This window comes from Carcharodon carcharias, chromosome 27 (genome assembly GCF_017639515.1).
Source record: "Carcharodon carcharias isolate sCarCar2 chromosome 27, sCarCar2.pri, whole genome shotgun sequence".
Classification (NCBI taxonomy): Eukaryota; Metazoa; Chordata; class Chondrichthyes; order Lamniformes; family Lamnidae; genus Carcharodon; species Carcharodon carcharias.
Window position 1 is genome coordinate 19,117,246 of NC_054493.1, and position 21,455 is coordinate 19,138,700.

The window sequence follows — 21,455 nt, forward strand, 5'->3', positions numbered from 1 at the left end:
CTCCCTGTCCCTGTACTGACTATCGCCTCCTCCTTCCCTCTCTGCCCCTGCACTGACTCTCGCCTCCTCTCTCCCTCCCTGTACTGACTCTCGCCTCCTCTCTCCCTCCCTCCCTGTACTGACTCTCGCCTCCTCTCTCCCTCCCTGTCCCTGTACTGACTCTCGCCTCCTCTCTCCCTCCCTCCCTGTACTGACTCTCGCCTCTTCTCTCCCTCCCTGTACTGACTCTCGCCTCCTCCCTCCCTCCCTGTCCCTGTACTGACTCTCGCCTCCTCTCTCCCTCCCTCCCTGTACTGACTCTCACCTCCTCTCTCCCTCCCTGTCCCTGTACTGACTCTTGCCTCCTCTCTCCCTCCCTGTCCCTGTACTGACTCTCGCCTCCTCTCTCCCTCCCTGTACTGACTCTCGCCTCCTCCCTCCCTCTCTGTCCCTGTACTGACTCTCGCCTCCTCTCTCCCTCTCTGTCCCTGTACTGACTCTCGCCTCCTCTCTCTCTCCCTCCCTGTCCCTGTACTGACTCTCGCCTCCTCTCTCTCTCCCTCCCTGTCCCTGTACTGACTCTCGCCTCCTCTCTCTCTCCCTCCCTGTCCCTGTACTGACTCTCGCCTCCTCTCTCCCTCCCTGTACTGACTCTCGCCTCCTCCCTCCCTCTCTGTCCCTGTACTGACTCTTGCCTCCTCTCTCCCTCTCTGTCCCTGTACTGTCTCTCGCCTCCTCTCTCTCTCCCTCCCTGTCCCTGTACTGACTCTCGCCTCCTCTCTCTCTCCCTCCCTGTCCCTGTACTGACTCTCGCCTCCTCTCTCCCTCCCTCCCTGTACTGACTCTCGCCTCCTCCCTCCCTCCCTGTCCCTGTACTGACTCTCGCCTCCTCTCTCCCTCCCTGTCCCTGTACTGACTCTCGCCTCCTCTCTCCCTCCCTCCCTGTACTGACTCTCACCTCCTCCCTCCCTCCCTGTCCCTGTACTGACTCTCACCTCTTCTCTCTCCCTCCCTGTCCCTGTACTGACTCTCGCCTCCTCTCTCCCTCCCTGTACTGACTCTCGCCTCCTCTCTCCCTCTCTGTCCCTGTATTGACTCTCGCTTCCTCTCTCCCTCCCTCCCTGTCCCTGTACTGACTCTCGCCTCCTCTCTCCCTCCCTGTCCCTGTACTGACTCTCGCCTCCTCTCTCCCTCTCTGTCCCTGTACTGACTCTCGCCTCCTCCCTCCCTCTCTGCCCCTGTACTGACTCTCGCCTCCTCTCTCCCTCCCTCCCTGTCCCTGTACTGACTCTTGCCTCCTCCCTCCCTCCCTGTCCCTGTACTGACTCTCGCCTCCTCTCTCCCTCCCTCCCAGGCCCTGTACTGACTCTCGCCTCCTCTCTCCCTCCCTGTCCCTGTACTGACTCTCGCCTCCTCTCTCCCTCCCTGTCCCTGTACTGACTCTCGCCTCCTCTCTCCCTCCCTGTCCCTGTACTGACTATCGCCTCCTCCCTCCCTCTCTGCCCCTGTACTGACTCTCGCCTCCTCTCTCCCTCCCTGTACTGACTCTCGCCTCCTCTCTCCCTCCCTGTACTGACTCTCGCCTCCTCTCTCCCTCCCTCCCTGTACTGACTCTCGCCTCCTCCCTCCCTCCCTGTCCCTGTACTGACTCTCGCCTCCTCTCTCCCTCCCTCCCTGTACTGACTCTCGCCTCTTCTTTCCCTCCCTGTACTGACTCTCGCCTCCTCCCTCCCTCCCTGTCCCTGTACTGACTCTTGCCTCCTCTCTCCCTCCCTGTCCCTGTACTGACTCTCGCCTCCTCTCTCCCTCCCTGTACTGACTCTCGCCTCCTCCCTCCCTCTCTGCCCCTGTACTGACTCTCGCCTCCTCTCTCCCTCTCTGTCCCTGTACTGTCTCTCGCCTCCTCCCTCCCTCTCTGCCCCTGTACTGACTCTCGCCTCCTCTCTCTCTCCCTCCCTGTCCCTGTACTGACTCTCGCCTCCTCTCTCTCTCCCTCCCTGTCCCTGTACTGACTCTCGCCTCCTCTCACCCTCCCTCCCTGTACTGACTCTCGCCTCCTCCCTCCCTCCCTGTCCCTGTACTGACTCTCGCCTCCTCTCTCCCTCCCTGTCCCTGTACTGACTCTCGCCTCCTCTCTCCCTCCCTCCCTGTACTGACTCTCACCTCCTCCCTCCCTCCCTGTCCCTGTACTGACTCTCACCTCCTCTCTCTCCCTCCCTGTCCCTGTACTGACTCTCGCCTCCTCTCTCCCTCCCTGTACTGACTCTCGCCTCCTCTCTCCCTCTCTGTCCCTGTATTGACTCTCGCCTCCTCCCTCCCTCCCTCCCTGTACTGACTCTCGCCTCCTCTCTCCCTCCCTGCCCGTGTACTGACTCTCACCTCCTCTCTCCCTCCCTGCCCGTGTACTGACTATCGCCTCCTCCCTCCCTCTCTGCCCCTGTACTGACTCTCGCCTCCTCTCTCCCTCCCTGTACTGACTCTCGCCTCCTCTCTCCCTCCCTCCCTGTACTGACTCTCGCCTCCTCCCTCCCTCCTTGTCCCTGTACTGACTCTCGCCTCCTCTCTCCCTCCCTCCCTGTACTGACTCTCGCCTCTTCTCTCCCTCCCTGTACTGACTCTCGCCTCCTCTCTCCCTCCCTCCCTGTACTGACTCTCGCCTCCTCCCTCCCTCCCTGTCCCTGTACTGACTCTCGCCTCCTCTCTCCCTCCCTCCCTGTACTGACTCTCGCCTCCTCTCTCCCTCCCTGTACTGACTCTCGCCTCCTCCCTCCCTCTCTGCCCCTGTACTGACTCTCGCCTCCTCTCTCCCTCTCTGTCCCTGTACTGTCTCTCGCCTCCTCCCTCCCTCTCTGCCCCTGTACTGACTCTCGCCTCCTCTCTCTCTCCCTCCCTGTCCCTGTACTGACTCTCGCCTCCTCTCTCTCTCCCTCCCTGTCCCTGTACTGACTCTCGCCTCCTCTCTCCCTCCCTCCCTGTACTGACTCTCGCCTCCTCCCTCCCTCCCTGTCCCTGTACTGACTCTCGCCTCCTCTCTCCCTCCCTGTCCCTGTACTGACTCTCGCCTCCTCTCTCCCTCCCTCCCTGTACTGACTCTCACCTCCTCCCTCCCTCCCTGTCCCTGTACTGACTCTCACCTCCTCTCTCTCCCTCCCTGTCCCTGTACTGACTCTCGCCTCCTCTCTCCCTCCCTGTACTGACTCTCGCCTCCTCTCTCCCTCTCTGTCCCTGTATTGACTCTCGCCTCCTCCCTCCCTCCCTCCCTGTACTGACTCTCGCCTCCTCTCTCCCTCCCTGCCCGTGTACTGACTCTCACCTCCTCTCTCCCTCCCTGCCCGTGTACTGACTCTCGCCTCCTCTCTCTCTCCCTGCCCCTGTACTGACTCTCGCCTCCTCCCTCCCTGCCCCTGTACTGACCCTCGCCTCCTCCACCCTGTCCCTGTACTGACTCTCGCCTCCTCTCTCCCTCCCTGTCCCTGTACTGACTCTCGCCTCCTCTCTCTCTCCCTCCCTGCCCCTGTACTGACTCTCGCCTCCTCTCTCCCTCCCTGTCCCTGTACTGACTCTCGCCTCCTCTCTCCCTCCCTGTACTGACTCTCGCCTCCTCTCTCCCTCCCTCCCTGTCCCTGTACTGACTCTTGCCTCCTCCCTCCCTCCCTGTCCCTGTACTGACTCTCGCCTCCTCTCTCCCTCCCTGTACTGACTCTCGCCTCCTCTCTCCCTCCCTGTACTGACTCTCACCTCCTCTCTCCCTCCCTGTCCCTGTACTGACTCTCGCCTCCTCTCTCCCTCCCTGTCCCTGTACTGACTCTCGCCTCCTCTCTCTCTCCCTGCCCCTGTACTGACTCTCGCCTCCTCCCTCCCTGTCCCTGTACTGACTCTAGCCTCCTCTCTCCCTCCCTCCCTGTACTGACTCTCGCCTCCTCTCTCCCTCCCTCCCTGTACTGACTCTCGCCTCCTCTCTCCCTCCCTCCCTGTACTGACTCTCGCCTCCTCCCTCCCTCCCTGTCCCTGTACTGACTCTCGCCTCCTCCCTCCCTCCCTCCCTGTCCCTTTACTGACTCTTGCCTCTTCTCTCCCTCCCTGTCCCTGTACTGACTCTCGCCTCCTCTCTCTCTCCCTCCCTGCCCCTGTACTGACTCTCGCCTCCTCTCTCCCTCCCTGTCCCTGTACTGACTCTCGCCTCCTCCCTCCCTCCCTGTCCCTGTACTGACTCTCGCCTCCTCCCTCCCTCCCTCCCTGTCCCTGTACTGACTCTCGCCTCCTCCCTCCCTCCCTCCCTGTACTGACTCTCGCCTCCTCTCTCCCTCCCTGCCCCTGTACTGACTCTCACCTCCTCTCTCCCTCCCTGTCTCTGTACTGACTCTCGCCTCCTCTCTCCCTCCCTGTCCCTGTACTGACTCTCGCCTCCTCCCTCTATCCCTGTCCCTGTACTGACTCTCGCCTCCTCTCTCTCTCCCTGCCCCTGTACTGACTCTCGCCTCCTCTCTCCCTGTCCCTGTACTGACTCTCGCCACCTCTCTCCCTCCCTACCCCTGGACTGACTCTCGCCTCCTCTCTCCCTCCCTGTCCCTGTACTGACTCTCGCCTCCTCTCTCCCTGTCCCTGTACTGACTCTCGCCTCCTCTCTCTCTCCCTGCCCCTGTACTGACTCTCGCCTCCTCTCTCCCTGTCCCTGTACTGACTCTCGCCACCTCTCTCCCTCCCTACCCCTGGACTGACTCTCGCCTCCTCTCTCCCTCCCTGTCCCTGTACTGACTCTCGCCTCCTCCCTCCCTGTCCCTGTACTGACTCTCGCCTCCTCTCTCCCTCCCTGTCCCTGTACTGACTCTCGCCTCCTCCCTCTATCCCTGCCCCTGTACTGACTCTCGCCTCCTCTCTCCCTGTCCCTGTACTGACTCTCGCCTCCTCCCTCCCTCCCTCCCTGTCCCTGTACTGACTCTCGCCTCCTCCCTCCCTCACTCCCTGTACTGACTCTCGCCTCCTCCCTCCCTCCCTGTCCCTGTACTGACTCTCGCCTCCTCTCTCCCTCCCTGTCCCTGTACTGACTCTCGCCTCCTCTCTCCCTCCCTGTCCCTGTACTGACTCTCGCCTCCTCCCTCCCTCCCTGTCCCTGTACTGACTCTCGCCTCCTCCCTCCCTCCCTCCCTGTCCCTGTACTGACTCTCGCCTCCTCCCTCCCTCCCTCCCTGTACTGACTCTCGCCTCCTCTCTCCCTCCCTGCCCCTGTACTGACTCTCACCTCCTCTCTCCCTCCCTGTCTCTGTACTGACTCTCGCCTCCTCTCTCCCTCCCTGTCCCTGTACTGACTCTCGCCTCCTCCCTCTATCCCTGTCCCTGTACTGACTCTCGCCTCCTCTCTCTCTCCCTGCCCCTGTACTGACTCTCGCCTCCTCTCTCCCTCCCTGTACTGACTCTCGCCACCTCTCTCCCTCCCTACCCCTGGACTGACTCTCGCCTCCTCTCTCCCTCCCTGTCCCTGTACTGACTCTCGCCTCCTCTCTCCCTGTCCCTGTACTGACTCTCGCCTCCTCTCTCTCTCCCTGCCCCTGTACTGACTCTCGCCTCCTCTCTCCCTGTCCCTGTACTGACTCTCGCCACCTCTCTCCCTCCCTACCCCTGGACTGACTCTCTCCTCCTCTCTCCCTCCCTGTCCCTGTACTGACTCTCGCCTCCTCTCTCTCTCCCTGCCCCTGTACTGACTCTCGCCACCTCTCTCCCTCCCTACCCCTGGACTGACTCTCGCCTCCTCTCTCTCTCCCTGCCCCTGTACTGACTCTCGCCTCCTCTCTCCCTGTCCCTGTACTGACTCTCGCCACCTCTCTCCCTCCCTACCCCTGGACTGACTCTCGCCTCCTCTCTCCCTGTCCCTGTACTGACTCTCGCCTCCTCTCTCTCTCCCTGCCCCTGTACTGACTCTCGCCTCCTCTCTCCCTCCCTGTACTGACTCTCGCCACCTCTCTCCCTCCCTGTCCCTGGACTGACTCTCGCCTCCTCTCTCCCTCCCTGTCCCTGTACTGACTCTCGCCTCCTCTCTCCCTGTCCCTGTACTGACTCTCGCCTCCTCTCTCTCTCCCTGCCCCTGTACTGACTCTCGCCTCCTCTCTCCCTGTCCCTGTACTGACTCTCGCCACCTCTCTCCCTCCCTACCCCTGGACTGACTCTCTCCTCCTCTCTCCCTCCCTGTCCCTGTACTGACTCTCGCCTCCTCTCTCTCTCCCTGCCCCTGTACTGACTCTCGCCACCTCTCTCCCTCCCTACCCCTGGACTGACTCTCGCCTCCTCTCTCTCTCCCTGCCCCTGTACTGACTCTCGCCTCCTCTCTCCCTGTCCCTGTACTGACTCTCGCCACCTCTCTCCCTCCCTACCCCTGGACTGACTCTCGCCTCCTCTCTCCCTGTCCCTGTACTGACTCTCGCCTCCTCTCTCTCTCCCTGCCCCTGTACTGACTCTCGCCTCCTCTCTCCCTGTCCCTGTACTGACTCTCGCCACCTCTCTCCCTCCCTACCCCTGGACTGACTCTCTCCTCCTCTCTCCTCCTCTCTCCCTCCCTGTCCCTGTACTGACTCTCGCCTCCTCTCTCCCTGTCCCTGTACTGACTCTCGCCTCCTCTCTCCCTCCCTGTACTGACTCTCGCCTCCTCTCTCCCTCCCTGTCCCTGTACTGACTCTCGCCTCCTCTCTCTCTCCCTGCCCCTGTACTGACTCTCGCCACCTCTCTCCCTCCCTACCCCTGGACTGACTCTCGCCTCCTCTCTCTCTCCCTGCCCCTGTACTGACTCTCGCCACCTCTCTCCCTCCCTACCCCTGGACTGACTCTCTCCTCCTCTCTCCTCCTCTCTCCCTCACAGGCAGTTGGAGCTCTGCTTGTCCGAGGTTTGCCGCTGTCAGCTCTTTGTGGGAATCCTGGGGGAGAGATACGGACAGCTACTCCCGGATTACTGGCTACCCAACCTTCCTCAGTTTGAGTGGGTAAGGAAATTTCCTGCCGGTCTGCAGTTCCCCCTCGCGGTATTCCGGTTGCTGTGGTCCCGGGATTCGAATCAGCCTGAATTCGACCTGGGATCCAACACCATGTTCCAGATCGTTCCTGTGTCGCTGCTATAGCTTTAAAGGAAAGAAGGACTATTTCTAAAATATATATTCTTCCGTAGGATGTGGGTATCGCTGGCCAGGACTCTTTGTTGCCCCTTTCTAATTGCCCCTTGAGCTGAGTGGCTTTTTGGGCCATTTCAGAGGAAGTTAAGGGTCAACCACATCGCCCTTTATGGGCAGTGGGGTGGGGGGTGCGGGTTTGGGCGTCTGGCGTCTTGTGTAGGCCAGATTGTGTAAGGACGGCATTTCTCCTTCCCTAAAGGGCGAACATTAGTGAACCAGATGGGTTTTTTCTATGACCATCGCTGACGGTTGTCACGGTGTCTGTGACTGAAACTGGCTTCGTCATTCCAGATTTTATGAATTGAATTTAAATTCCACCGGCTGCCGTGGGTGGGATTTGAACCCGGGTCTCTGCCCACTCCCTCCCGGAGCATTGGCCTGGGGCCTCTGGATTACCAGCCCAGCGACATGATCTCTTCGCCACCGTCTCCCTGCGACAGTCTCGTTCATGGTTTTGTGAGGTCCTCTCCAGCCAATGAAGTCCTTGTTTTCAGGCAGAGCCACTGCTGTAATGCAGGAAATGGGGCAACCATTTTGCGTACAGCACGGGAAGACGGACTAGGTAACCTGCAGTTGTGGAGGTTGGGGGATAAATCCTGATCCCACCCCCCACCCCCCCAGCCCAACCTCAGGACCGTATCCCCAGTTCTTCCTTGTTGATTTGAACTTGAATCTTTTACATTTCACCCGAGAGGGCTGGACGGGCCTCGGTTTTACATCTGATTGGATTTCAGTTGATCCGCAACAGTGCGGCGCTCCCACAATGATGCATTTCAGGAGACGACAGGATTAAACATCTGTAAAGGCCAGGACGATACCACTGGGGCATGTGTGACACTTACTCCAGTGCTGTAGCTGAGTGTTTGATGGGGACAGTGTAGAGGGAGCTTTACTCTGTATCTAACCCCGTGCTGTACCTGTCCTGGGAGTGTTTGATGGGGACCGTATAGAGGGAGCTTTACTCTGTATCTAACCCCGTGTGTACCTGTCCTGGGCGTGTTTGATGGGGACAGTGTAGAGGGAGCTTTACTCTGTATCTAACGCTATGCTGTACCTGTCCTGGGAGTGTTTGATGGGGACAGTGTAGAGGGAGCTTTACTCTGTATCTAACCCTGTGCTGTACCTGTCCTGGGAGTGTTTGATGGGGACAATCTTGAGGAAGATTTACCCTGTATCTAACGCCCTGCTGTTCCTGCCCTGGGAGTGTTTGATGGGGACTGTGTGGAATGTGCTTTACTCTATTTCTAACCCTGTTCTGTACCTGTGCTGGGAGTGTTTGATGGGGACAGTGTAGAGGGAGCTTTACTCTGTAGCTAACCCCGTGCTGTACCTGTCCTGGGAGTGTTTGATGGTGACAGTGTAGAGGGAGCTTTACTCACTATCTAACCTCGTGCTGTCCCTGCCCTGGGAGTGTTTGATGGGGACAGTGTAGAGGGAGCTTTACTCTGTATCTAACCCTGTGCTGTACCTGTCCTGGGAGTGTTTGATGGGGACATTGTAGAGGGAGATTTACTCTGTATCTGCCCTCGTGCTGTACCTGTCCAGGGAGTGTTTGGTGGGGACAGTGTAGAGGGAGATTTACTCTGTATCTAACCCCGTGCTGTACTTGTCCTGTGAGTGTTTGATGGAGACTGTGTAGAGGGAACTTTACTCTGTATCTGACCCCGTGCTGTACCTGTCCTGGGAGTGTTTGAGCTGGACAGTGTAGTGGGAGCTTTACTCTGTATCTAACCCCGTGCTGTACCTGTCCTGGGAGTGTTTGATGGGGACAGTGTAGAGGGAGCCTTACGCTTTATCTCACCCCGTGCTGTACCTGTCCTGGGAGTGTTTGATGGGGACAGTGTAGAGAGAGATTTACTCTGTATCTAACCCTGTGCTGTACCTGTCCTGGGAGTGTTTGATGGGGACAGTGTAGAGAGAGATTTACTCTGTATCTAACCCCGTGCTGTACCTGTCCTGGGATTGTTTGATGGGGACGGTTCAGTACGAGTGGGTTCCAGGGGACCAGCAGCTCTGAAATGCCACTTCTGACTCTGCGACGCTCTCTCACCTCATCCGTCAGGTCAAGTCCTATCCGAAACTCCGCTCCATCACCGAGTTGGAAATGATGCAGTTTTTGCGACTGAGCGGGGGTGACTCCGGCAGTCGAAGGTCTTTCTTCTACACCAGGGATTCTGCTGTGCTGAGGTAGGAGAGGGCGCGGGGGTTGGTGGGTGGGTGGAAGGGGGAGGGGGTGGGTGGAATCGAGGAGCGTCTCTTCCTTCAATGACAGGGCAGCCGCTTGTGGTCGGCGAGCACAGTTAGCCGGAGGGGATGGTGGGCCAGGTTGGCGGTGTTTGTTCTCGTGTGCCAAGAGAAGTTACGCCGCCACTTGTCTCTCTGGAGGATGAAGTGTCAAGGAGGCCCAAACCCCCGCAGATGCTGGCAATCTGAGGTGAAATGCTGGAAATGCTCAGCCGTTCAGGCCTTGGGAGAAGCAGGGTTGACGTTAGGAGGTTGACCAGACCAATACCAGGAACGGGGTGGGGGGTGCGGGCGGATTGTCTTCTGAGGGAAGGTTAGACAGGCCGGGCTTGTATCCGCTGGAGTTTTAGGAGAGTGAGAGGCGATTGATACATGTAGGATCCTGAGAGGGTCTTGACAGGGCGGATGGGGAGACGACGTTTCCTCTTGTGGGAGAATCTAGAACGTGAGGCGGGCGGGTGGGGGGGGCGGTCAGTGTTTGACAAAGTAAGGGGGTCGCCCATTTAGGACGGAGACGAGGAGAAATTTTTTCTCTCAGAGGGCGGCGAGTCTTTGGAAATCTCTTCCTCCAAAAGCAGTGGGAACAGAGTCTTGGAATAGCTTTAAGGTGGAGGCGGATAGATTCTCGCTAAGCGGTGGGGGGGTGGGGGGGGTGAAAGGTCATCGGAAGGTGGGTCGCCAGGACTTTGGTGTCAAGGTGACAATCGGACCGGCCGCCATCTTATCGGGGGGCAGGGCTGGCTGGAGGGGGGCGGGGCTGGCTGGAGGGGGGGGCGGGGCTGGCTGGAGGGGGGGGCGGGGCTGGCTGGAGGGGGGGGGCGGGGCTGGCTGGAGGGGGGGGCGGGGCTGGCTGGAGGGGGGGGCGGGGCTGGCTGGAGGGGGGGGGCGGGGCTGGCTGGAGGGGGGGGCGGGGCTGGCTGGAGGGGGGGGCGGGGCTGGCTGGAGGGGGGGCGGGGCTGGCTGGAGGGGGGGCGGGGCTGGCTGGAGGCGGGGGGGGCGGGGCGGGCTCCTCCTGCTGCGTTCGTACGTTTCGGGTCGCTGACTCTTGTCAGAAGCTGGCAAAAACGTGACCGCTTTCGAGTTGGCCTGGAGGCGAGGGGAGGTGGTGGGCAAGCAGAAGGAAAGGTCGGTGGTGGTGGGGGTGGGGGTGGCGGTCGTAGAGTGCAAGAGCGAGGAGGTTGCGGCGAACTTGTACAAAACGCTGGCTGTCGGCCCCAGCTGGAGCAGAGCCTTCGGTCCTGGGCGAAAAGCTGTTGAGGTACTCGGGGGATGGGGGGCTGTGAGGGGGGGAGCGGTGCGGTGGGGGTGTTGGGAGTGGGGGGTTGGGTGGGTGGGGGTGTTGGGGTGAGGGTGTGGGTGGGGGGGGGTGGGGGTGTTTGGGGGGTTGGGTGGGGGTGGTGGGGGGTGTTGGGGGTGGGTTGGGGGGGGGGTGTTGGGGGTGGGGGGGTGGGGGGTGGGGTTGGGTGTTGACGGGTGGGGGGGTCACGGATTGAAGGCCGCCGGTAAAAAGGAGCCACGCCGACATGAGGGGGAAACGTCTTCACCCGGAAGGCGAGAGCCGCGGGAGAGGCAGGTTCAATCGAGGCTTTCAAGGGGGGGACTCGGGATCGTTACCTGAAGAGGGAGGATGTGCAGGGTGGCGCGGGGCGGGGGGTGGGCAGGGGGGGGGTGGCGTGGGGAGCCGAGGCAGACGCCATGGGGCCGAATGGCCTCCCCTCCGTGCTGTAACAACCCCTGTGACTTCCCCGCGCGCGATCGGGTGGGAGGCAGGGCAGGCTAAGCGACAAAATGGAGGGGATGGCGCGAGGAGGTGGTAACTGGACAAAGCGAATGGACTAAAGGCGGGTGTAGAAGAGGTGCGAATGGCAGGGAGCAGAATCTGAGAAATTGGGGACAGTTGGGAGACTGGATCGGGTGGGGGGCGGGTGACGCTGACCTTTCACCCTGTGGTGGACCTTGGGGTCAAATCCAGCCCCCAGAGCAGAGGCGGTGAAGGTCTCCACTGGCTGGGCTGGGCTGGGCTGGGGTGGACAGAAGACCGGGTGTCTCTCACCCACACCGTCCCTGACCTTTACCCTTTTGCGGGCTGCGGGCATCGCCGGCAAGGCCGGCCTTGGTTGCCCACCCCCAGCTGCCCTTGAACTGAGTGACTTGCCGTCTGTTTCAGACGGGCCGTCGGGAGTCACCCGCGTTGCTGTGGGCCTGGAGTCACGTGTAGGCTAGACCGGGTAAGGCCGGCAGATCCCCTTCCCTGAAGGGGACAGTGAGTGAACCGGATGGGGTTTTTAATGACGATCGATGATATATGTCAATTCCGGATTTTATTAATTGAATTTAAATTCCACCGGCTGCCATGGGTGGGATTTGAACCCGTGTTCCCCCCACCCCACCCCACCCAGAGCATTAGCCCGCGGCCTCTCGGTTACTAGCCCAGCGACATGACCACTATGCCGCTTCCTGCCCGACTTGGAACGTTCCCTTATTGTGACCGGGCCGCCTTCCCAGAATTCCTGACCCAGCGTCACACGAGGAGCAGGGTAACCACCAGTTCCAAGGTAAAGGGTTTGTCCCCCTGACTTCGCTAGCAAGGATCACCCTCCGACCTTTCCTCGGTTGTGAGATTCACATGGTCAGTCAGGATCAGAAAGGCCACGTGTCATGACCGATGCAGTTTGGTCAGGCGGAGTTATTTAAAAATCCCAGAGGGAAACTTTAAACAACTGTCATAACTTGTCATTTTAAGTGTTATGTTTGAGATGCAGCTCTACATTCAGGAATCAGACCACCAGTTCTCGAGGTTTTACATTAAACTAAATGAAACATATTTAAAATATATGCGTGTGGCCACAGATTACGACTATCATAACTTTTAACAAATTCCCAAACTAATCTCCATTAAAGCAACGGCAGCCTGTAGACTTAACCAAACACCAGGCAAAGCATTTTCACCTCACGAGTTCAAAATGAGGTTCTTTCCACTTTGGTTCCTTTGGAGCCAGTTGGAGGCTTGCAGCTGCTTTGATCTCACATTGTCTCTGCCCTGCACACACATACACAACACTGCTGAAGTTATACCTACCGCTTCCCGTTGAATGTTAATTCTCATTGTATCAACAACCTCTGAACTAAACCTCTCTAACAATAAAACCCCTTTCATAGTACTAACTCTATTAGGAATATAAACATGTTGCTTGGTCACCGCTGCGAGGTCGGTGTCCATTTTCACCCCACTCCTTGAATGCTCTTTTCAAAAAATGCAAATGCACGCTATCTCTCTGACATATCAAAACTAGTACACATCGCAGCACCCAGACCAGCTGGCTTTAATCCAATTAAGACACACCTACAGACTAAACCTCTATTTTAAAAGAAAAGTATTTTTCAAAATATAATACACAATAGCTTCATGACAACATGCCATCATGATGCAGGTTGGAAGCTGTCATCCCATGTGGTGCAGCACATTGTGTTACGGCCTGAGTACAGTACCCGCTTTAAACCCTCTCCCCGGCTTCCCTGCAGGAGGACTGAATGGGAACTGGTTACGTTCACCAGGATCAGTTTCTAATTAAGATTACGCACAGCGGGAGTGAACGGGAAAGGGTTTGGGTCCATTGGGATTGTGTACAGTGGGAGTGAATGGGAAGGGGTTTGAGTCCATTGGGATTGTGTACACTTGGAGTGAACGGGAAGGGGTTTGGGTCCATTGGGATTGTGTACAGTGGAAGTGAATGGGAAGGGGTTTGGGTCCATTGGGATTGTGTACAGTGGGAGTGAATGGGAAGGGATTTGGATCCATTGGGATTGTGTACAGTGGGAGTGAACGGGAAGGGGTTTGGGTCCATTGGGATTGTGTACAGTGGGAGTGAATGGGAAGGGGTTTGGATCCATTGGGATTGTGTACAATGGAGTGAATGGGAAGGGGTTTGGATCCATTGGGATTGTGTACAGTGGGAGTGAATGGGAAGGGGTTTGGATCCATTGGGATTGTGTACAGTGGGAGTGAATGGGAAGGGGTTTGGATCCATTGGGATTGTGTACAGTGGAGTGAATGGGAAGGAGTTTGGATCCATTGGGATTGTGTACAGTGGAGTGAATGGGAAGGGGTTTAGATCCATTGGGATTGTGTACAGTGGGAGTGAACGGGAAGGGGTTTGGATCCATTGGGATTGTGTACAGTGGGAGTGAATGGGAAGGGATTTGGATCCATTGGGATTGTGTACAGTGGGAGTGAACGGGAAGGGGTTTGGGTCCATTGGGATTGTGTACAGTGGGAGTGAATGGGAAGGGGTTTGGATCCATTGGGATTGTGTACAGTGGAGTGAATGGGAAGGGGTTTGGATCCATTGGGATTGTGTACAGTGGGAGTGAATGGGAAGGGGTTTGGATCCATTGGGATTGTGTACAGTGGGAGTGAATGGGAAGGGGTTTGGAACCATTGGGATTGTGTACAGTGGGAGTGAATGGGAAGGGGTTTGGATCCATTGGGATTGTGTACAGTGGGAGTGAACAGGAGGGGCTCAGCTCATTTGCGGTTGGGGCTGGGGATGAGAGTTATACCATTAACCGTGTTTTGAAGCAGCGGCGCCCGTTGCCTCTGTTCCTGACGCACCCCGTTTCTGTTTGGCCAGGTCCCTGCCGGAGGAGTGGGTGCCGGAGTTCGCTGCGGAGTCGGAACATGCTCGGGCGAGGGTCTCCGAACTGAAGAGCCATGTGAAAGAAGCAGGGTTGCTGGCGCTGGAGAAGTATGCACCTGGCAGCCTTGGCCTCCAAGGTCGCCAAGCTGAGAGGGCAGTCTCATCAGGACAGGGGAGGGTGGTTGACCAATCCCTCAAAGCGCTGACAGTTAGCGTTTTGTGCACCGAGTTTCAGCGCAATCCCTGAATCTCAATACCACCAAATCTAGAGAAAGATTAACAAAAAATGGATGAGCACTTGGCTCAAAGCCTTGAATGTTTTGACGGGAAGACAGGTTGGGTGGACTTGTGTTGTTTTCGTTGGAGCAGAGAAGACCGAGGGGCGACCTGATCGAGGTGGACAAGATTATGAGGGCCATGGACAGGGTGGATAGGGAGCAGCTGTTCCCCTTAGTTGAAGGGTCAGTCACGAGGGGACACAAGTTCAAGGTGAGGGGCAGAAGGTTTAGGGGGGATGTGAGGAAAACCTTTTTACCCAGAGGGTGGTGAGGGTCTGGAATGCGCTGCCTGGGAGGGTGGTGGAGGCGGGTTGCCTCACATCCTTTAAAAAGTACCTGGATGAGCACTTGGCACGTCCTAACATTCAAGGCTATGGGCCGAGTGCTGGTAAATGGGATTAGGTAGGTAGGTCAGGTGTTTCTCATCTGTCGGTGCAGACTCGATGGGCCGAAGGGCCTCTTCTGCACTGTGTGACTCTGTGATTCTGCTTAATGGGGTGCAGGTATATGGAAGCTAGTTAGACTACCATTCACAGGAGCCAGCGCGGCCTGACCCCAATCGGCCCCTCCCTCCGCCCCTCCCTCGCTCCGCTCACCGCCCCTCCCTCTGCCCCCTCCCTCTGCCCCCTCCCTCTGCCCCCTCCCTCTGCCCCCTCCCTCTGCCCCCTCCCTCCGCCCCCCTCGCTCCGCTCACCGCCCCTCCCTCTGCCCCTCCCTCTGCCCCTCCCTCTGCCCCTCCCTCTGCCCCTCCCTCTGCCCCCTCCGTCAGCCCCCTCCCTCTGCCCCTCCCTCTGCCCCTCCCTCTGCCCCTCCCTCTGCCCCTCCCTCTGCCCCTCCCTCTGCCCCTCCCTCTGCCCCTCCCTCTGCCCCTCCCTCTGCCCCCCCTCTGCCCCCCCCTCTGCCCCCTCCCTCTGCCCCCTCCCTCTGCCCCCTCCCTCTGCCCCCTCCCTCTGCCCCCTCCCTCTGCCCCCTCCCTCTGCCCCCTCCCTCCGCCCCCCTCGCTCCGCTCACCGCCCCTCCCTCTGCCCCTCCCTCTGCCCCTCCCTCTGCCCCTCCCTCTGCCCCTCCCTCTGCCCCCTCCGTCAGCCCCCTCCCTCTGCCCCTCCCTCTGCCCCTCCCTCTGCCCCTCCCTCTGCCCCTCCCTCTGCCCCTCCCTCTGCCCCTCCCTCTGCCCCCTCCCTCTGCCCCTCCCTCTGCCCCTCCCTCTGCCCCTCCCTCTGCCCCCCTCTGCCCCCCCCTCTGCCCCCCCCCTCTGCCCCCCCCTCTGCCCCCCCCTCTGCCCCCCTCCCTCTGCCCCCTCCCTCTGCCCCTCCCTCTGCCCCTCCCTCTGCCCCTCCCTCTGCCCCCTCCCTCTGCCCCTCCCTCTGCCCCTCCCTCTGCCCCTCCCTCTGCCCCTCCCTCTGCCCCCCCCTCTGCCCCCCCCCTCTGCCCCCCCTCTGCCCCCCTCCCTCTGCCCCCCTCCCTCTGCCCCCCTCCCTCCGCACCCCCCTCGCTCCGCTCACCGCCCCTTCCTCCGCCTCTCCCTTGCTCTGCTCACTGCCCCTCCCTATGCCCCTCCCTACCGCCGCTCACCGCCCCACCTCCTTCCCCCAATCTCTTGGCCTCTCCTGGCCCCTCTGCACTCTGGGCTGCAACTCCACACCCCCCCCCCCCCCACCGCTCCCCCCTCAACAGGTGTTCAGGCGTTCGAATCCCTCACCTGTTCCCTCACCTCCCTGCCCCCTCCGTGATCTCCCCGCAGGGTCTGCCTCGCTGCCGGGGGTGTTTGAGCCGATGAACCCAGGGCAGGAGGCTCATTTCTCCCCGGCGGCTGAGAGAAAGAAAACAAGGAAATCCGATTGCCTGGGATTTTGGGAAGCGCCTGGTTGGCTCCGTTCCTTCCTCCGCAGGCTTGACCTGCGGAAACCCCCCCCTCCCCCCGCGCCAGCGCCCCTTCCCCCCACCCCCGCCCCCCCCGACGTGTAAATCGTCGTGACCCTTTGAAATTTTGCACTCTTGTGTTTGTCCTGATGAGAGCAAGACGAGAAACCTCGGCCACTTCTCCCTCTTTTCGGTGATATCCCAAAATAAACAATTCCCCGAGACCTAATTATTGCCTGGCTGCTGCCAGTGGGACCCGGCGGTGTGCGGACTGACCCTGGGTTTCTGCAGGATGTCACCGACAGCCACAGGGAACAAAGGTACAGCAGGGCTGGTGAAACCGCTCCGAGATGTCTCAGCCTCTGCCTCTTTTGCTCTCAGTTCTTGCTAACCTGTGCTCGCCCTCTCTCCTCACCACCCTCCTCCATGTCTCCCCCGCTGCCCCCCCTTGCTCCCCCGCTGCCCCCCCCTCGCTCCCCCGCTGCCCCCCCTCGCTCCCCCGCTGCCCCCCCTCGCTCCCCCACTGCCCCCCCTCGCTCCCCCACTCCACCCTCGCTCCCCCACTCCCCCACTCCCCCCTCGCTCCCCCACTAAACCCGCCTCTCTCCCCACAGCCCCCCTCGCTCCCCCACTCCTCCTTCGTTCCTCCACTCCCCCCTTGCTCACCCACTAAACCCCCCTCTCCCCTGCTCCCACCTCTCTCCCCCGCTCCCACCTCCCTCCCCCGCTCCCACCTCTCTCCCCCGCTCCCACCTCTCTCCCCCGCTCCCACCTCTCTCCCCCGCTCCCACCTCTCTCCCCCGCTCCTACCTCTCTCTCCCCCGCTCGTACCTCTCTCTCCCCCGCACGTACCTCTCTCTCCCCCGCACGTACCTCTCTCTCCCCCGCACGTACCTCTCTCTCCCCCGCACGTACCTCTCTCTCCCCCGCACGTACCTCTCTCTCCCCCGCACGTACCTCTCTCTCCCCCGCACGTACCTCTCTCTCCCCCGCACGTACCTCTCTCTCCCCCGCACGTACCTCTCTCTCCCCCGCACGTACCTCTCTCTCCCCCGCACGTACCTCTCTCTCCCCCGCACGTACCTCTCTCTCCCCCGCACGTACCTCTCTCTCCCCCGCACGTACCTCTCTCTCCCCCGCACGTACCTCTCTCTCCCCCGCACGTACCTCTCTCTCCCCCGCACGTACCTCTCTCTCCCCCGCACGTACCTCTCTCTCCCCCGCACGTACCTCTCTCTCCCCCGCACGTACCTCTCTCTCCCCCGCACGTACCTCTCTCTCCCCCGCACGTACCTCTCTCTCCCCCGCACGTACCTCTCTCTCCCCCGCACGTACCTCTCTCTCCCCCGCACGTACCTCTCTCTCCCCCGCACGTACCTCTCTCTCTCCCCCGCACGTACCTCTCTCTCCCCCGCACGTACCTCTCTCTCTCCCCCGCACGTACCTCTCTCTCCCCGCACGTACCTCTCTCTCCCCCGCACTACCTCTCTCTCCCCCGCACGTACCTCTCTCTCCCCCGCACGTACCTCTCTCTCCCCCGCACGTACCTCACTCTCCCCCGCACGTACCTCTCTCTCCCCCGCACGTACCTCTCTCTCCCCCGCACGTACCTCTCTCTCCCCCGCACGTACCTCTCTCTCCCCCGCACGTACCTCTCTCTCCCCCGCACGTACCTCTCTCTCCCCCGCACGTACCTCTCTCTCCCCCGCACGTACCTCTCTCTCCCCCGCACGTACCTCTCTCTCCCCCGCACGTACCTCTCTCTCCCCCGCACGTACCTCTCTCTCCCCCGCACGTACCTCTCTCTCCCCCGCACGTACCTCTCTCTCCCCCGCACGTACCTCTCTCTCCCCCGCACGTACCTCTCTCTCCCCCGCACGTACCTCTCTCTCCCCCGCACGTACCTCTCTCTCCCCCGCACGTACCTCTCTCTCCCCCGCACGTACCTCTCTCTCCCCCGCACGTACCTCTCTCTCCCCCGCACGTACCTCTCTCTCCCCCGCACGTACCTCTCTCTCCCCCGCACGTACCTCTCTCTCCCCCGCACGTACCTCTCTCTCCCCCGCACGTACCTCTCTCTCCCCCGCACGTACCTCTCTCTCCCCCGCACGTACCTCTCTCTCCCCCGCACGTACCTCTCTCTCCCCCGCACGTACCTCTCTCTCCCCCGCACGTACCTCTCTCTCCCCCGCACGTACCTCTCTCTCCCCCGCACGTACCTCTCTCTCCCCCGCACGTACCTCTCTCTCCCCCGCACGTACCTCTCTCTCCCCCGCACGTACCTCTCTCTCCCCCGCACGTACCTCTCTCTCCCCCGCACGTACCTCTCTCTCCCCCCGCACGTACCTCTCTCTCCCCCGCACGTACCTCTCTCTCCCCCGCACGTACCTCTCTCTCCCCCGCACGTACCTCTCTCTCCCCCGCACGTACCTCTCTCTCCCCCGCACGTACCTCTCTCTCCCCCGCACGTACCTCTCTCTCCCCCGCACGTACCTCTCTCTCCCCCGCACGTACCTCTCTCTCCCCCGCACGTACCTCTCTCTCCCCCGCACGTACCTCTCTCTCCCCCGCACGTACCTCTCTCTCCCCCGCACGTACCTCTCTCTCCCCCGCACGTACCTCTCTCTCCCCCGCACGTACCTCTCTCTCCCCCGCACGTACCTCTCTCTCCCCCGCACGTACCTCTCTCTCCCCCGCACGTACCTCTCTCTCCCCCGCACGTACCTCTCTCTCCCCCGCACGTACCTCTCTCTCCCCCGCACGTACCTCTCTCTCCCCCGCACGTACCTCTCTCTCCCCCGCACGTACCTCTCTCTCCCCCGCACGTACCTCTCTCTCCCCCGCACGTACCTCTCTCTCCCCCGCACGTACCTCTCTCTCCCCCGCACGTACCTCTCTCTCCCCCGCACGTACCTCTCTCTCCCCCGCACGTACCTCTCTCTCCCCCGCACGTACCTCTCTCTCCCCCGCACGTACCTCTCTCTCCCCCGCACGTACCTCTCTCTCCCCCGCACGTACCTCTCTCTCCCCCGCACGTACCTCTCTCTCCCCCGCACGTACCTCTCTCTCCCCCGCACGTACCTCTCTCTCCCCCGCACGTACCTCTCTCTCCCCCGCACGTACCTCTCTCTCCCCCGCACGTACCTCTCTCTCCCCCGCACGTACCTCTCTCTCCCCCGCACGTACCTCTCTCTCCCCCGCACGTACCTCTCTCTCCCCCGCACGTACCTCTCTCTCCCCCGCACGTACCTCTCTCTCCCCCGCACGTACCTCTCACTCCCCCGCACGTACCTCTCTCTCCCCCGCACGTACCTCTCACTCCCCTGCTCCCAGCTCTCTCTCCCCCGCTCCCAGCTCTCTTTCCCCCGCTCCCAGCTCTCTTTCCCCCGCTCCCAGCTCTCTTTCCCCCGCTCCCACCTCTCTCTCTCCCCCGCTCCCCCCTCTCTCTCCCCCGCTCCCCCCTCTCTCTCCCCCGCTCCCCCCTCTCTCTCCCCCCGCTCCCCCCTCTCTCTCCCCCGCTACCCCCTCTCTCTCCGCCGCTACCCCCTCTCTCCCCCGCCACCCCCTCCCTCCCCCTCTACTCTCCTCCATGTCCCTCCACCCCTTCTCTCTCCTCCCCGCCTCCCCAAACCTTTCTCTCTCCCACCCTCCTCCCTGTCTCCCCACCTCTTTCTCTCCTCCCCTTCTACCCACTTCTCTCTCTCTCTCTCTCTCTCTCCCCCCCCCCCAATCTCCTCCCTGTCTTCCCCCCCCTCGCCACTCTCCCCGTCTCCCCACAATCTCTCTCCCCCAATACCCACGTTAATCCCCCCGCTTTTCCACCATCTGTGATCAGCTGACTCTACACCTCATGTTGTTGATAGTCTGTGATAGTGGCCGGTGTTTTGATTGCAGCTATCGGAGTGAGTGGGGACGGGAAGTACATGGGAAACCATTCCTGAAGGGACTGGAGGAGTTTGGGATCAGTGTCCTCAGCCGCCTATGGAAGGCCATCGTGAGCCAATACTGTCAGGTAAGTGAGCACCCATATTCCACCCACCATCGGCGTGGTCTACACCAGGCCGCCTGTCCCTATCTGGGGGGGGATTAACCCTCTCACCCACCCCTCTACCAGTCACAGTCAGACACCGGGCCGCCTGTCCCTATCCGGGGGGGGGATTAACCCTCTCCCAGTTACAGTCAGACACCGGGCCGCCTGTCCCTATCCGGGGGGAATTAACCCTCTCACCCACCCCTCTACCAGTCACAGTCAGACACCGGGCCGCCTGTCCCTATCCGGGGGGAATTAACCCTCTCACCCACCCCTCTACCAGTCACAGTCAGACACCGGGCCGCCTGTCCCTATCCGGGGGGAATTAACCCTCTCACCCACCCCTCTACCAGTCACAGTCAGACACCGGGCCGCCTGTCCCTATCCGGGGGGGGGATTAACCCTCTCCCAGTTACAGTCAGACACCGGGCCGCCTGTTCCTATCCGGGGGGGATTAACCCTCTCCCAGTTACAGTCAGACACTGGGCCGCCTGTTCCTATCCGGGGGGGGATTAACCCTCATACCCACCCCTCTACCAGTCACAATCAGACACCGGGCCGCCTGTCCCTATCCGGGGGGGGATTAACCCTCATACCCCCCCCTCTCCCAGTCACAGTCAGACACCGGGCAGCCTGTCCCTATCCGGGGGGGATTAACCCTCTCCCAGTTACAGTCAGACACCGGGCCGCCTGTTCCTATCCGGGGGGGGGATTAACCCTCTCCCAGTTACAGTCAGACACCGGGCCGCCTGTTCCTATCTGGGGGGGGAATTGACCCTCTCCCAGTTACAGTCAGACACCGGGCCGCCTGTTCCTATCCGGGGGGGATTAACCCTCTCACCCACCCCTCTCCCAGTCACAGTCAGACACCGGGCTGCCTGTTCCTATCGGAGGGGATTAACCCTCTCATCCACTCCTCTCCCAGTTACAGTCAGACACCGGGCCGCCTGTTCCTATCGGAGGGGATTAACCCTCTAACCCACCCCTCTCCCAGTCACAGTCAGACACCGGGCCGCCTGTTCCTATCCGGGGGGGGGATTAACCCTCTCACCCACCCCTCTCCCAGTCACAGTCAGACACCGGGCCGCCTGTTCCTATCGGAGGGGATTAACCCTCTAACCCACCCCTCTCCCAGTTACAGTCAGACACCGGGCCACCTGTTCCCTACCCTGAGGGGATTAACCCTCTCCCGGTTACAGTCAGACACCGGGCCGCCTGTCCCTATCCGGGGGGGATTAACCCTCTCACCCACCCCTCTACCAGTTACAGTCAG

General features: G+C 60.9%; 1 protein-coding gene across 1 annotated transcript in view; it reads left to right on the top strand.

The window, feature by feature from the left end:
- The window catches only part of LOC121270348 (telomerase protein component 1-like), a 111,587-nt gene extending 90,435 nt beyond the window's left edge, over positions 1-21,152 (top strand). The window contains exons 18-22 of the mRNA XM_041175640.1: positions 6,827-6,947; positions 9,196-9,320; positions 14,009-14,122; positions 20,047-20,164; positions 21,108-21,152. Of these exons, the coding sequence (XP_041031574.1) occupies positions 6,827-6,947; positions 9,196-9,320; positions 14,009-14,122; positions 20,047-20,164; positions 21,108-21,152 (523 nt within the window). The remainder of the gene's footprint in view (positions 1-6,826; positions 6,948-9,195; positions 9,321-14,008; positions 14,123-20,046; positions 20,165-21,107) is intronic.
- Positions 21,153-21,455: the final 303 nt, after the last annotated feature.